Source organism: Brachyhypopomus gauderio, chromosome 12, assembly GCF_052324685.1.
Source record: "Brachyhypopomus gauderio isolate BG-103 chromosome 12, BGAUD_0.2, whole genome shotgun sequence".
In the NCBI taxonomy this organism is placed as follows: Eukaryota; Metazoa; Chordata; class Actinopteri; order Gymnotiformes; family Hypopomidae; genus Brachyhypopomus; species Brachyhypopomus gauderio.
Genome location: NC_135222.1, coordinates 19,135,581 through 19,150,792, shown reverse-complemented (window position 1 = coordinate 19,150,792; position 15,212 = coordinate 19,135,581). Strand labels below are relative to the sequence as shown.

The following is a 15,212-nucleotide window of genomic DNA, read 5'->3' as shown; positions in this document are numbered from 1 at the left end:
TACAAAATCTCAGATCATAACTTTTTATTTGTTTACTCGAGCTCTATCCAGTCCAGTGCATCCTCTACACCAGTGGTTCTCAAACTTTTTAGACAAAGTACCACCAACTGTCAAACGAAAAACCTCCACGTACCACCTACTACCCCCCCCCCCCCCCCCCCCCAAAAAAAAAAGAAAAAGCTGTTTGGCAAGTTTAAGTTGTTGACGGGGGGGGGGGGGGGGGGGGTGAATGTAAATTGTTACCGGGAGGATGTAAAATGGACACGAATTAAGTATTATATCACGATGGTTGGCGCCAGAGCGAACTAGTAACTCATTGAATCATAGATGTGGATCAGAGGTAAATAAACTTAGATTTTTTTTTTGTCGACGTGAGAAATCGGATGTGTGGCGTGTGAAGACGGTCAAATGCGTGTGTCTCACGCATTTGGCAACCCTGCTCATTACACACATATGTTATAATGTCAGGGTTGCCAACTCACACGCCATCCACCGGCAATATAACACTGAATCTGTGTCCATTTTACGTTCGGCACCCCCCCCCCCACCCCCCGCTCAACTAATTTCGTTCGACACCCCCCCCCCCCCCCGCTCAACAAAATACACTCGCCACCGGCTCCAGGTTAAAATCTCACTCCAAGCGAACGTCAAAAGTTGGCAACCCTGTAATGTAGTTCTCCTGTAGTTCGTGTTGGTAGTGGTTGGTTTACAGCACAAAAAGTCTTCGTGCGACATGCCCTCATACTCATATCGCACGTAAACGAGCAAGTTGGCTAAATCTGCGACATCTATGGATTCATCTAACTGCAGTGAGAAGCATTTACTCATTTTAATTCTCTCGGTCAATGTTTGTCTGACGTTGTCCACCATTTCATCAATTCTGCGAGTGACCGTGTCGTTTGAAAGATGAACCAGGTCGAACTGTTTAGCGACATTTTCTCCGCACATAATACGAGTAATCCCTTTTAGTTTCTGAATTTCAGGACTTGTCATAATTCTGTTTTAATAAAAAAAAATGTGTTGTGTAAAAAAAAAAAAAAAACCTCAAAGCATCTTTTATTTTCCGAGTTCATCTGGCGTACCACCGCGGGGTGCTCTGCGTACCACCAGTGGTACGCGTACCACAGTTTGAGAACCACTGCTCTACACGATCTTACTGAGGCTACGGCGGCCATCCAAAATTTGAATGAAGTATGAACAAAACACAACGAAATTAACTATAAAAGGTGTAGACCTACTGCACAACAGAATGCATATATTTGAGTCTCAAGGCAAATGCTAAGAATTTTTAGTTTTTGCTGTTTACTGTCTTGAAATAGACAATTGATACCTTGCCACAATCTTTTGTTCCCCTTAACCAATCTGAAGTCATTCACTGCTCTAGGTGGCAGTGGTTAAAATACAGCAGCTCGGCGCGCCACTGTGCGCGAGGTAAAACCCGGTACGGGTCCGCCCGGAGTTCTTCAGGTCCGTTGTGTTCAGTCCACTAGGAGACAATGATATTGTATAACAACATTGTCAGGGACAGAGAACAAATGTATGAGTAGACTGTTTAAATAGTCATATGCTTCCCTCTCATTAAGCGAAATCAGTCTTTCTGTGTTTTATATCATTTAAAATCCAGATCCATATGATTTGTTGACTCCATGACGGTTATTCACGAAGACACGGAACGACAGTTTGTGAACTGTCACTTTGTTCCACGGTAAAGCGGTAAAACGTAAACATTCATCCTGCTAACGGCAGCTCAACGGAAACATGTATATCCAGCTAACCTAGTTATATAACTTACGTTTAGAGTAACTTTAAAAAAGTGAGATATATCTATACGTCACTTATTAATGGAAGTAATGAATTTGTACGTTCTTGAAGTAAAACGTCAGTTTCTCTCATGGCTAAGCGTAATTTACCTGGCTAGGCTAACCTAGTTAACTGTCGCCAGATAGATAAACAGATAAACGGTTATCTACGACAGCTTCTTAGCTAAAGTGTTTAGCTAGCTGACCGGATATCTGTTTAACGCTGCCAGATTAATGAATCCTGTTAGCTAGCCGACTCGCTAATCTCATGTTGTTGAGGCCAACCTGCTAGCTGGGTGATAGCTAGTTAGCCAACTACCCTGTGCCAGTTCAGTTCAGCGCGTCTTTGCCTTTCAGTGACTTGGTGGTTGTGGGTGGTTTTGTTTTACAAGGTTTGGAGAAGACGTTTGTGATTTTTAAACAGCCGTTTAGTTAACCAAACCACTCTGATTCAGCAATGGAGAACTACGAGGAATTTATTCAAAGACAAATCAACCAAATAAATAACTGTCAAAAGATTGAACAAGCAGTTAGCCGGTGGTCGTCAAAAATACGGTTTTATGGAGTTCCTGTCCTCCCTCCATTGGTAAGTGTTTTTTGGGAATTGGTTTATTTGAACACATGTATCTTTTATGCATCTTGGGACGATTAAAACATGATATACATTAATTTGATTTCAGTTGAACAAAGATCAGAAAGAACAAATGCAAAGGTTCCGCGACGCTTCTGCAAGAGTGAACAGAAAGAAAATGATTTCAGTGTCTCGGATGTCTTGTGTACAGGCGTTTCTTAACAGTGTTGAGGTAAAACATAAAACAGAATACCGGTGGAAGTTTTAAATGTCATCTTGTCAATTAATATATCATGTCATTTGACTCAGATTTTCTTCCTGCGTTGTTGTTTAAGGTACGAAAGGCTCCTACATTTGCAGAGTTTAAAAATGAGACGGGAGCAACACCATTTACATCTCCGTCCCACAACACTGAATGCCATAGTTTTTTAAATATCCCTGGAAGTAAAGTTGATTGTAATGAAACCAAAGAAAGCCACTGGAATTCTGTTGTGCCCTCGGTTTTCCCATCTACTCAGGAAACAAGCGTTGAGGATGTACAAATCACCCCCAGCCATGCCTTTGCATCTACAGCTTGTGATGATCATATGAGCTTAAACCTTAGACCGTTTCAATCGGACGAGTCATTTCAGAACAGCCACAAATCTGTTCAGTTTGAAGAAGTTCCTTTTTTCAGAAGCAGGCCAGAGAAAGCTGTTGTGATCAATGCAGACTATGAACTTGACTCGCAGGCACTGTCTCATTCTGGCAAGTGCCCTGTTAGAGATGTAAGCTACCAAGCACTTTCATCTGGTTACATAACAAACGAAACTTCATACATCAACTCCACTTTGGCTGAGGGAGCTGCCATCACCTCAGAAGGCACAGAGGGCAGAGATTCTGACTTTGGCAGCTTCTTCTTAAATTCTTCAAACATGTCACACAAGGTCAGCGACATCATCAGCCACGCTCCAGTAGACGGCGAGGTCCTGGAGGAAGAATGTCCAGCCTCAAGCCAAGCTCCTGATGCAGCAGAGCCGGGCCGCCCGTCCGTGGAGGCGGACCCAGCCGATGGCCCTTACCGCACGAGTCTGCAGAACCTCCTGAAGAAATCTCAAGAGCACAGGCGTCGTCAGCGTCTGCTACGCAACCAGGCGAAGTCACAGAGCGCCTGTGAAATCAGACACGCTGACAGTCACAGCCTGTCCGACAAGGAGAACGAGGAAGTCCTCCCAGTGGGGACTGGGAAACCTGAGCTTAAGAGGAACTGCGAAAAGAGGAAGGATCAGGGAAAACCGGCACTCCAGGTGAAGATTTCGAGCCAAGATGGCCAGACACACACACAAGTTGGAGGGGAAGAAATAGTGGGGCCCTGTGAGCTGGTCAGCCATGTTGAAAGCACAGGTGTTGCACAATATGAGGTTCCACTTAACTCTTGCCTTAATGTTACTTCATCCTCAAACACAAGTAGGATGAGTGGGAAAATACTGCCACCTGACGTCGAACCTCAGTCCATACTAGCTGTGGCTCCCACCTCTGCAAAATCTCTCTATCAGTTCAAGGGCAAGAAAGCAAGGAGTATGTTACCCAGGCCTTGCCTTACAGTGGGGAAGAAGTTCAAGAACATCCCTACACCCAAGTTTTGCTTAAGTCCAGTGCGGAGTAAAAAGGTCAGTGTTGTGTCCAGCCCAGCCAGAAAGCCCCTGGTCAAGACGGCCTTGCGTGTGGATGAGGCAGCATCGGGGCCGTGCGGGCCGGGCAGAGACACGGGTGGGTGTGTGCCGGTCAGGGTGGATGAGACCAGACCTCTGAGCGCCAGTGTACACCAAGCTGAACAGATCGCCCAGCTAGAGCTTAACCTGTCGAGCCTTAAACTGCTGATCTCGGATCTGGAGTCCACGCTTAGAGAGTCGCAGGCGGACGATCCCCACGAGACGGCCGAGGTGGGAAACGGAGGAGTCGGTCCGCCTGCCGATGGCGGGAAGACTGTGTGCGCGGTTGCCTTTAGCACGGCCGCACGGAAGGAGGTCTCCGGCGAGGACCGTGGGACGCAGCGACTCGGTAAAGAGCGCGAGGCGCCCCACAGCACCACCTCCCTGCTGCAGAAGAAGAGGGCGCCCGAAGCATTCGGCACCGTCGATGACTCAAAGCTGCGTCCTGGGAGAGTGCCTGTACTCGCTGACTCCAGCATCCAACCAGAACACAGGAAAGAAGAATCTGAAACCACCGAAGGCTCCCTCAATGGCTCCTCCCTTAATCGATCATACGATGTGGACACTCCATCAGGCCTCTGGTGTCAGGCAGCAGAGCCCTTGGAGAAGCAGCGGACCCCAGAGCTCGGTGGGCAGGAGGGCGTCTCCCGGGCCAAACGCAGATTGATCATGAACGCAGAAGAGGGCGGAGCATCAGGACGGCAGGGGGACGAGGGGCGAGCTCAGGCCAGCACGCCTAAAAGTGAGTGCAGCTAGTTTGAAAGCATTTGCAATGTAACCGAATTAGCCTGGCAAGTGGTTTTGGCTGTTTGAATATTCAGGGAAGAATGTCTATCCCCATGATGGCTTTCTTGATAATGCCTTCTTCTCTGCCTTCTTTAAAATCACATTGGACAAGCAGAAGAGACATATTTTGTCAAGCTGGCTTTATGATCCTTTTAAAATAATACGTCTTGATAAATACCCCTGCTGTAATGATAATGGCAAGATAATAGCCTAGACTCCTTCGTGATGCCCGTTAAGTACTCTGCGTGAAGCAGCGTTCCGCGCAGCCTAACGATTTTCTGCAGCGATCAGTTATTCGATCTCGGCGATGCAACCGAACCGTGATTAAACGGATGATTTGCGCCGCCCAGACGGATGGGCCCTCACTGTGCGCTTGTGCTCCCTTTGTTGCCAGCTCTGCAGCCGAGGAAGGAGCTCACGCCACAGGTCCCAGACCTGTGGGAGGAGAGGAGGCAGCGGGAGGAGCCGAGGAAGGCACACGGGCCACAGGTCCCAGACCAGGAGCAGGAGCTGCTGCAGGTGAGCCCACTCAGCGCTGCTCTCTCAGGATCTCCACGTGAGGATTCTGGACACGCCAGTGCAGCTCTGCGGAGATCTAGATCACACTAGAGCATTTTACAACACTAGGTTGACGTAACGAGGTTGCGTTTTCATCAACGTTGCTACTGGTCCGTGTAATCGCGGGTCCGTGTGTTACAACTGTGTAGTCAAGTCGAACGTCAAACAGTTTTACGACTGAAATGATATGTTTGCTTATAAGGCACTTTAATGCACTGTTTAAAAGCTTTTCTGACAAGCTCTCCCATATAATCACATTAACCTTGTTACTCCTTGGGATCCATGGCAAGCCTTCTAATTTCTGTTTCTGAGTGCAATGATATCTTAGAAAACAACTATGCAAAAGATCTGTCAGCACTGTGGTGTGGGAAGCCCGGGTGAGAGGGTTCATGTAAAAGTGTAATAGCATCCTGTAAGGATGCAGCAGGTGGAGCCTGTCGTGCTCCACCCCTGTTGGCTGCTGCTTCTCCTTCACCGCGCTCTGTAGCCTGTCCTTACGTCATTAGTCACATGCTGTCATTTATACATCTCACAGACTTTTAATGAACACAGTCTGCTTTTATAATGGGGGGGTCTGGCATCTCCCTCCCTCCCAGCGACGTGGGGGTGTTCCTCTGGGAAGGAGAGAACCCAGTGTTGTAGGAGTTGACACAGAAAACGAGCGGGTCACTCCTGTAATTCATGTGTGGTTGAGCCAGAGCGTCTGACCCTTGGCGTGTGCTGCTCCTGACCTTCCTCTGGCTCTCGTTGGTGGAGCGCGTGGCTCAACTATCCATGTTCCCCCATTAACGTTTTTGGGGTTTTTTTTTTTCCTCCTGCCTAATTTACTGTCCTTCACTGACCCCGTTCACTGGCAATTCATTCAGTTATTTTCTCCCATTGCCCTCTGCCTCGCAACGTCCACTCCCCTCCATCCCTCCATCCATTATCTCTCGCCGATTCTCTTTCAACCTCTGTCCATTCACTTATCTATTCTCTCTCTCTCTCTCTCTCTCTCTCTCTCTCTCTCTCTCTCTCTCAGGCCCTAGCAGCGAGGTTCCAGTTCCTCCGGAGCGTGTCCTTCCCGTGTTCAGCCGTTGGCTCGCGCCTGGAGGACACGGCGACCTCCGCCCCCCCCTCCTCCGTCTCTGCGTGTCTGGCCTCCCCCCCGCGCCCCGGCGAGTCGGTGCTCCCGGAAGCGAGCGTTCTCTCCGGCGACGTTGCGCAGGTACCCGGCCACGCCCCCTCGCGGCTCCCACACGCTCTTACGCAGAGCTACGGCAAAACGGTGTAGCCTAGCGCGGTCTGGCGCTGGTGTACGTTAACGGTTCTCCTTCCTCTGTCCTCCTCGTGGTGCGTCTGTGTCGGGTTCGTGCTTCAGTCTCGCAGCTGTCTCCCTGTGCGTTATCGCCCCCTGGTGGCCGCAGCAGTGAAGGGCTACCTGACCCGCAGGCTGTTCAGTACAGAGCGAGTGGCTCAGCTCCTCAGAACGATCAAGGTGACCGTATGCGCTGCCACACATGTGATGGCATTTTCTTTTAATCAGTTTTGTTTGTGTGTGTGTGTGTGTGTGTGTGTGTGTGTGTGTGTGTGTGTGTGTGTGTACTATGCTGTAAATGTGGTGTGTTTGTTTTTGGCCAGCTGCTGTTAGTTGTGTACAGCTGCATTCTCTTTGGTATTGCTGTGGTACATAAACCACACTAGCGCACTTATGCTTGCTACATCCTCCCTGTTCCACTTGTAGGACACGCAAGTTTTCCTCCAGTCTCAGACCCCAGGACGAGAGTACAGCAGCCGGCCGGACCAGCTCCTGCAGGAGAGGGTCACATCACAGGTCAGCCGACGCTCTCCCCCGTACGCCCTCACCAGCGCTGACTCTCTCCCCCGTACGCCCTCACCAGCCTTGACGCTCTCCCCCGTACGTCCTCACCAGCGCCGACGCTCTCCCCCGTACGCCCTCGCCAGCGTCTACGCTCTCCCCCGTACGCCCTCACCAGCGCCGACGCTCTCCCCCGTACGCCCTCACCAGCGCTGACTCTCTCCCCCGTACGCCCTCACCAGCCCTGACGCTCTCCCCCGTACGTCCTCACCAGCGCCGACGCTCTCCCCCGTACGCCCTCACCAGCGCTGACTCTCTCCCCCGTACGCCCTCACCAGCCCTGACGCTCTCCCCCGTACGTCCTCACCAGCGCCGACGCTCTCCCCCGTACGCCCTCACCAGCGCTGACTCTCTCCCCCGTACACCCTCACCAGCCTTAACGCTCTCCCCCGTACACCCTCACCAGCCTTAACGCACTCACCAGCGCTGACTCTCTCCCCCGTACGCCCTCACCAGCGCTGACTCTCTCCCCCGTACGCCCTCACCAGCCTTAACGCACTCACCAGCCCTGACGCTCTCCCCCGTACGTCCTCACCAGCCCTGACGCTCTCCCCCGTACGCCCTCACCAGCCTTAACGCACTCACCAGCCCTGACGCTCTCCCCCGTACGCCCTCACCAGCGCTGACTCTCTCCCCCGTACACCCTCACCAGCCTTAACGCACTCACCAGCCCTGACGCTCTCCCCCGTACGTCCTCACCAGCCCTGACTCTCTCCCCCGTACACCCTCACCAGCCTTAACGCACTCACCAGCCCTGACGCTCTCCCCCGTACGCCCTCACCAGCGCCAACGCTCTCCCCCGTACGCCCTCACCAGCCTTGACGCACTCACCAGCACTGACGCTCTCCCCTGTATGCCCTCACCAGCCTTGACGCTCTCACCAGCACTGACGCTCTCCCCCGTACGCCCTCACCAGCACTGACGCTCTCCCCCGTACACCCTCACCAGCCTTGACGCTCTCACCAGCACTGACGCTCTCCCCCGTACGTCCTCACCAGCCTTGACGCTCTCCCCCGTACGCCCTCACCAGCCTTGACGCTCTCACCAGCACTGACGCTCTCCCCCGTACGCCCTCACCAGCCCTGACGCTCTCCCCCGTACGCCCTCACCAGCACTGACGCTCTCCCCCCGTACACCCTCACCAGCCTTGACGCTCTCACCAGCACTGACGCTCTCCCCCGTACGCCCTCACCAGCGCCGACGCTCTCCCCCGTACGCCCTCACCAGCCCTGATGCTCTCCCCCGTACGCCCTCACCAGCGCCGACGCTCTCCCCCGTACGCCCTCACCAGCCCTGATGCTCTCCCCCGTACGCCCTCACCAGCGCCGACGCTCTCCCCCGTACGCCCTCACCAGCACTGACGCTCTCCCCTGTACGCCCTCACCAGCGCCAACGCTCTCCCCCGTACGCCCTCACCAGCCTTGACGCTCTCACCAGCACTGACGCTCTCCCCCGTACGCCCTCGCCAGCACGGGCCACATTCATTGTGAGATGAATTCTATATGAGATGTATTCTATATGCCATTTTACAACTAATATAATAAATATTTACCTAATTATTTATTATTTACAAAACTAAAGCATTTTCTTTGCTTCCATTACCTTGCCATCAGTGTCTCGGAAATGATTTATTGTCTTGGTCATTACCAGCTTGGTTACTCTTCTCACCCTCAGCACGCACACACACACACACACACGCACACACGCACACACACACACACACACACTAATCTGGGTGTCTCTGCACAGTATGGTTGCCTCACTCACTTATTCCACATTCACTAATAACAACCTTCTAACTGATGTTGTGAATCGGTTGTTCTACTTGTCACCCACCAGAAGTTCACAAGGCACTAAAGAGCAGACAGACCTTACTAGAACTACACGTCTTGCTTCAATCAGCCATTAGAAATTCCATCTAGACCGTCTCTTCTTCCACCTGTTAGTTGCGCTCGGCCCGTTATGAGCTACACGACCTCTTCAGCCTCAGTCCAGCGGAGCGGATGCAGGTGATCAGACGGGACCGTCAGCTGATCAGGGAGCGGGAGCTCAGACACAAGGTAACGGAAGCCCCGCCCCCCATGGTGCTGGGCCAGCCCACTCTCTGCTCTGTGTATGCTGAGGCCACACCCCAACACAGTGCACATGCCCTGACTGAGCCAATCAGCACGAGAAGCAGAGCAGGCTAACAGTAGATTCTGGTGGTGGCTGGCTCTGCTGCTCTCCATTGTAAGGTGGTTTGAGAAGCTTTATCAAACCGAAGTGTATATATTTTTTTCTCCCTCTGTTATTGGTTTTCTATACACTGTCGTAACTATGATAAATCATCTGAGGTTCATGACCACTTACTCATTTCAGTGTAATTAATTGGCGAGCAGGGTTTCGGAATAGAACAGTCTGAGAAATGTCACTATGTACTTCACATTGTGTACACTCGTGCAAACACAGCAAGAGGCTGTCTGTGGCTACCTGGCATTTAGGGACCAGCGTGGGTCCTAGCAAATCAAGCGTATTTGTAAAGGGAAGCTTCACCTGCTTTTGTTTGAATTTCACTAACCACTGAGGACTGAGATCATCGGTGGTTTTGCCTCCAGTTCTCCTTTTGCAGTCAGCATGACGAGGGCCAGTTTCAGTGTACATTTCTGCCCTCGTTTTAATGTTCTGACACCCAGGACTCGAAGCCTCCGGGTACTTCTCATCCTCACCCTGGCCTAGTCTGAGAGAACCAATGTGACCTCTTATTTATTTTATCATTTCAGACGCTCTCCTTTAAAAACCTGATGCATGCTCCACTGTGTGAGTTTGCAGTCATTTGACAGATGGTTTTTCCCAGGAGAACAAGGCGGCAGGGTCCGGAGGCAGGGCGTCACTCTCCACCGCCACCAGGAAGGCGCTAGAGAGGAAGAGGACGGGGATGTGAGTGCTCTCTGGAGACCGCTGTGTGTCATACATCATGCTCCACTGCTGGGGGCATGTCTGTTTTCTTACGCGCAGTGCAGCTTATCTGCACATTAGTAATTAACACTAAATTAATCTAGTAATTAACTCAGACGTGACATCAGTTGAATAAGCTGTAAGCTGTGTAAAGTATGGAGAGACTGAAAACATCACTAAAGCTAGTCCACACTTAAACGTGCCACTCACGTCAACTGTGATGCTGGTTAAATAATTGTGTAGGTGCAAGATTGTAAAATCAGAACACAGAACACTGTAGGCTTGTGCCTGTAATAATTAACCACTATGTTCACTCAGATCCCAATTCAAAGCTAAATAGCTAAAGCTGATGGCAGACAGGGCAGATAATGGATAATCAAAATATATAAAAACATGAGAATCTAACCAGGGAGGAGCTGCTCATATCTTAAGTGCATCTGGGCCCTTGTCTTGCATGAGACGATATAATTTCTTGATTGGCGGCTTTGCGGTCAGGTTACTGAAGAGAGCGGCAGACCGGACGAAGCTGAAGGGTGCGGAGGAAGGGCGGCCCGTCGTGCCAACGTCCCGCAGGGCTCCGAGGAAGACCACTCCATTCAGACGGCCGAGGTGAAGAGCACAGACCTACTGCATACCTTGTGTGGATCTCCCTCAGACAGCCAACCTCCATGTCCTCACACACACACCTCAACACTAGTGCCTTGGTAGCATATTGCCACCATATGTTTAACAGCTTTTGTTTTTTTGCAATTTTGGGTCAAAATTTGTAAGCATTTGTAATTTATTTATGTCGCTAAACCCATTGTGAGAAGTCTTTCTCTTCTCTCCAGTCTTGTATTTTTTACTTTATTTATATTTTTCCATATCTAATAAAATTGTGATAATGCATCTTGTATAGAAGAATATAGAAGAATATTTTTTGCTGCAATTATTGTTTTATGAATTTAAATAACAGGCACACCACCAGTCTTTTTAAAACATAGGTATATATATTTTTTTCAATTTTATAATGCGTACATAGTCTTTTCATTTAAATAATTAATCTAAATACAATCTGTGGTGCTCAACTGATGGAATAATTTACAAACAGCATCTGAAAATTATTCTGACATTGTTAGCTGACCCAGTGATTCACATGCTGTTGCTCCCAAAAGTCCTTCTGCTGAAGCCAGTGAGGGCCTCCTGTGAGGGCCCCGTGGCCCCCGCACTTTACGCAGCAGCCGACACAGACTCCGTATGATCCGGCGAATCAGGAAGGGGGGGGGGGGGCAACTTCTCCAAGCACAGCCCTCTTGCACTAAAATTTTAACACGCGTGACCCCTGAATAAATTCATCTGAGACAGAGGAAAGATTTATTCATAGAATAAATACCGTGGTAGACATGAGACTCAGACGTTCTGCAACGGCGCGCAAGCACACAACCCCACAATGCACCTTGTTCTTTTACCCCTAGACCAGCCCTCTCCTGCCCACAGCACCAAATACATCACCCAGGAAGCATAACTGTTCACAAACATGGGGGGGAGCAGAGTCTTTCTACATATGACACATGGAACTCCCACATGCTTGGGTGTTGTCATGAATCTGCCCTAGCCCATGTTACACATTAGCGCACAAAGTTGGAGTTGGGGGACGTCCAGCTATCGGGGACAGACACCGCCTCCGGGCTACAGCCTTCACGGGCCCCAGTCACCACTGCACAAAACCCCAAAGCCAAACACCCTGACACTGAGCCTCGGACCAGTCATAATTCCTGTATCACTCATAACTTGGCATCTGGCTAAGTCATAAAGCAACATGAGGGTCAATTCTTTTTACCCCTCCAGATCCTCATATGATGATCTCGTCTTAATTTTTCTAAATCATGTAAGCGCTGTAAACGTACTTCGCTCAAAAACACAGAACGGACACGAACCTCACACAGCACGGTACAAAAATGGCCGCCTGCCGCCTGGCATTATGTGCTGAAGCCTTTTCAGAAGTACGGTCGCACGGACGCATGATAGGAATGTCGGAGATGATGGTTCTTTCGGTGGTTTGATGATGGCAACTAGTCGTTCTCTAGCAGGAGATGAGCTGAAGAGAATCCTGCTGCTTGGGGGGAGACGCTCCTGAAAGGTTAAGCACTGTGTATCGGTTATTCAAGCCAGTCGTCCACACCGAGGCCATTAGACACGTCGAGGTCATGGAGCTTGATTTGAGTTACTCGCATAGCTATTCATTTATGCAATGAACCGGGTTGCTATAGCAACAGAGTGGCTGAAAACAAGAGGGAGAGAGGGGGAGAAAAAGAAAAGCAAAAAAACAAAACGGCGAGAAGTATGTGCAAATCAGCACGGCAGCAAATCCGTATGCCGAGGAACCTCAGGCTGAACGTCTGTGGTCGTCGGAGGTGTCACTCAAGTCCTCAGCCCAACATTTAAACCAAAAACTACAAAACGCAACCCGGGCAAAAATATCTCTTCCCTCAAATCCGCCAAAGAAGTGAGTGAGTACTCCGAATGAGTGAGTCAAACCTGCCAGTCGGCCCCTCTAACCGTAATTGGTGCAGCCTTTGCAGTCATAAGTGATTCATGGTTCAGTAATATCTACGTATTGAACAGTATGTACAGGACTGGAGGGGGGCGTGCGCAGGACTGACTCAATAGGACAGGCGGGGTGTGTGTGTGTTTAGAGTTGTTGGCTACATTAACTTCTTTCTCCCTCGTTCTCCAGACAGACAGACAGACAGAAACACACACAAACAGCACCAGAAGTGAAGCATGATTGAGAACATGACCCAGCGGGGTAAATCAGCAGGAATTCTCCCCAAGCCTTCCTCCTCCTCCTCCTCCTCCAGTCACAGGTCGTGCCAGGTGAACCATGTCAGACGTCTCACAGCCTCCGTGCACAGGGCCTTCCAGAACGAGGCTCGCAACGTCCGTGAACCCTAGCGTCCGCCGACGTGACTCCATCACAGTCGTAGTAATGAGGACGTCTCCCGGGGGAAGTGTAGCGTTGTGTGCGAGAGGTGGCGGCTATCTCGGGAGGGCAGAGGCTACTTGCTGATTCGTGGGGGGGGGGTTGGAGATAATGGGAGCTTTCCAGTTAGCCATACCTCCCAGTGTGGGAGTAAACAGGAAATGAAGAGAACAAATAAGACCAAAACAATAAGACAGCAAATGGATTCTCAGGCTCCTGCGTATTATTATTTTTTGTTTGTTTTTTTTCTTTTGTTTTTTTTTGCGATCAGGCTGGGCTGACGTCCAACGCCCGCTCGCCGGGTCCAGGGACAGAGATGCCCCACTGCCCCATGCCAGAGCCCCTCCCCTCCCCCGCCTCCTGTCCGGCCAGATCACAGAAAGCGGGGTCCAGGACCAGGCGGGGCGGGGCCTTCCACCCGTGTCATGTGACATTGACCTCCAGCACGTGGTCGTCCGTGCCGGGCAGCACTAGGACCTGGCGTGCCAGGCTGCAGTTGAACACCTGTCCCGGGCTGAAGGGCTCCAGGCGGGGCATGGGCGGACCCCGCGGCTGCTGCTCGCCGCTGCCCAGTGAGTGGACGCTGCCCCGGCTGCGCAGGCTGGCTGTGTCGCCCTGGTCCTCCAGACCCTTGTCCAGCAGGGAGAGGTTGTCGTTCTCCAGGCAGGAGTCTGCGGGGAGGCGTAGGGAGAGGTTGGTGAGACCGGCGGGAGGCGCAGCTTCAGCGGGGGGAGGGGAGAGAGGAGAGGGGGGAGGGGCGGGCGTACCTGCGTCGGGCTGCGTGGTGGGCGGGGCGCTGTGGGCCAGGTACTTGAACACTTTGATGCTGGGGAATGGCAGCTTGCCTGCAAACAGGGGCATGACCTCCATCTGGACCTTGTGAGTCGCCATAGCAGCAACAGGCATGGAGACCACGCCCGAACTCTTCCCACACACGGCCCAGTTACTGCTGTTGTCCACCACTGAAACACACACACACACAGTGCATGACGTCCCCCTGCATGTTCCTCCTCATGGTCTCGGGGTGTTGTTGGTGCTGTACTTACCCTCGTACATCAGCTTGGTCGTACGGAGTCCTTCGTTCTCCCCGTACTCCTCATCCTCCCTCTCTGCCTCGCTAGGGTCCGTCAGGCGCGTGACCGACACCTCCAGCCGACAGAGGGCGCCGGCGCGGCAGTGCTCCTCCCCCACCGCAGGCTGGATCTCCGCCTTCACGCTATACAGTGTCTGTAGGGGGTGTGGTTTAGAGAAGGTCAGAGTTCAGAGACATCCCAAACCCCCCCTACTAGGGATGCACCGAAATGAAAATTCTTAGCCGAAACCGAAAACCGAAAACGAGGAAACCAAGGCCGAAAGCCGAAAAAACCGAAATACATTATGCCAATTATTAGTAACATTGGATTTATGGCTAACCTCACTAAAATCAAGGCATTGCTATTCAAAGAATAAATCAACTACAAAATTTGATTTGAAAATATTTATTTAGCACTGACATTACAGTAGGCTAATGCATATTATAAAGTAAAATTAGTGGTGGGCCGTTAACGGCGATACCGCTGACAACGGCAGACCACTAATTAAATTAAACTCGCTTGCAGACCGTTTTTATCTGAGAGGATAAATATATGTATTTTATACGAGTTAAATTTAATTATAACTGACTGGCCTGAAAGATAAATATAAATTCTCTCATAAAAACGTGACGCGAGTTGCAACAACATTAAACAGCTCAGGTAAACACACTTCTGAGAAATGTCGTCTGCTCGGCAAAACATAACGGGGCTCAATGTGCTCTATTAGCCTACGAAATCCCTACGACAGAGAACGGCTGATCGTCTAAGGCAGTGGTTCCCAAAGTGGGGGGCGCGCCCCCTAGGTGGGGCGCGGAGCTATTGCAGGGGGGGCGCGGAGCTTGGAAGTAAAACGTGCACATGTGCTTAGGGATGCACCGATTCCGATATTAATATCTGAAACAATTCTAGATCGGGTATCGGTGACAATGTGACCGATCCATAAAAACAGATCTATTCAGTCTAATTCTATGCTTGTATTG

The 15,212-nt window shown here is 50.8% G+C and overlaps 2 protein-coding genes across 4 annotated transcripts in view; one reads left to right on the top strand and one right to left on the bottom strand.

Moving 5' to 3' along the window:
- Positions 1 to 1,519: 1,519 nt before the first annotated feature.
- On the top strand, positions 1,520 to 12,642 carry cp110 (centriolar coiled-coil protein 110). Of its 3 annotated transcripts, XM_077023533.1 has the most exons (10): positions 1,522 to 2,385; positions 2,480 to 2,602; positions 2,706 to 4,803; positions 5,242 to 5,366; positions 6,427 to 6,612; positions 6,766 to 6,882; positions 7,129 to 7,218; positions 9,210 to 9,323; positions 10,097 to 10,179; positions 10,693 to 12,642. In XM_077023533.1, the coding sequence occupies exons 1-10, from the start codon at positions 2,257 to 2,259 to the stop codon at positions 10,808 to 10,810; spliced, it is 3,183 nt and encodes a 1,060-aa protein (XP_076879648.1). In that variant the 5' UTR covers positions 1,522 to 2,256; the 3' UTR covers positions 10,811 to 12,642. The 3 variants fall into 3 exon arrangements, with proteins under 3 accessions (XP_076879649.1, XP_076879650.1, XP_076879648.1); XM_077023534.1 differs by lacking the exon at positions 10,693 to 12,642 and having other exon boundaries at positions 1,520 to 2,385; positions 10,023 to 10,154; XM_077023535.1 differs by lacking the exons at positions 10,097 to 10,179; positions 10,693 to 12,642 and having other exon boundaries at positions 1,520 to 2,385; positions 9,103 to 9,234.
- Positions 12,643 to 13,261: 619 nt separating this feature from the next.
- Positions 13,262 to 15,212, bottom strand: part of trappc10 (trafficking protein particle complex subunit 10) — a 13,827-nt gene continuing 11,876 nt past the window's right edge. Inside the window, 3 exon segments of the mRNA XM_077023532.1 lie at positions 13,262 to 13,830; positions 13,927 to 14,121; positions 14,206 to 14,386. Coding sequence (XP_076879647.1) covers positions 13,583 to 13,830; positions 13,927 to 14,121; positions 14,206 to 14,386 — 624 coding nt within the window. The 3' untranslated portion in view covers positions 13,262 to 13,582.

What these genes read in the sequence shown, in the direction of transcription:
- cp110 (XM_077023533.1), top strand. Translation starts at nt 2,257, where the DNA reads ATGGAGAACTACGAGGAATTTATTCAAAGACAAATCAACCAAATAAAT. An exon ending in TTCCTGTCCTCCCTCCATTG is followed by an intron (nt 2,386 to 2,479) that starts GTAAGTGTTTTT and finishes ATTTGATTTCAG; the next exon opens with TTGAACAAAGATCAGAAAGA. An exon ending in TCTCCGGCGACGTTGCGCAG is followed by an intron (nt 6,613 to 6,765) that starts GTACCCGGCCAC and finishes TTCGTGCTTCAG; the next exon opens with TCTCGCAGCTGTCTCCCTGT.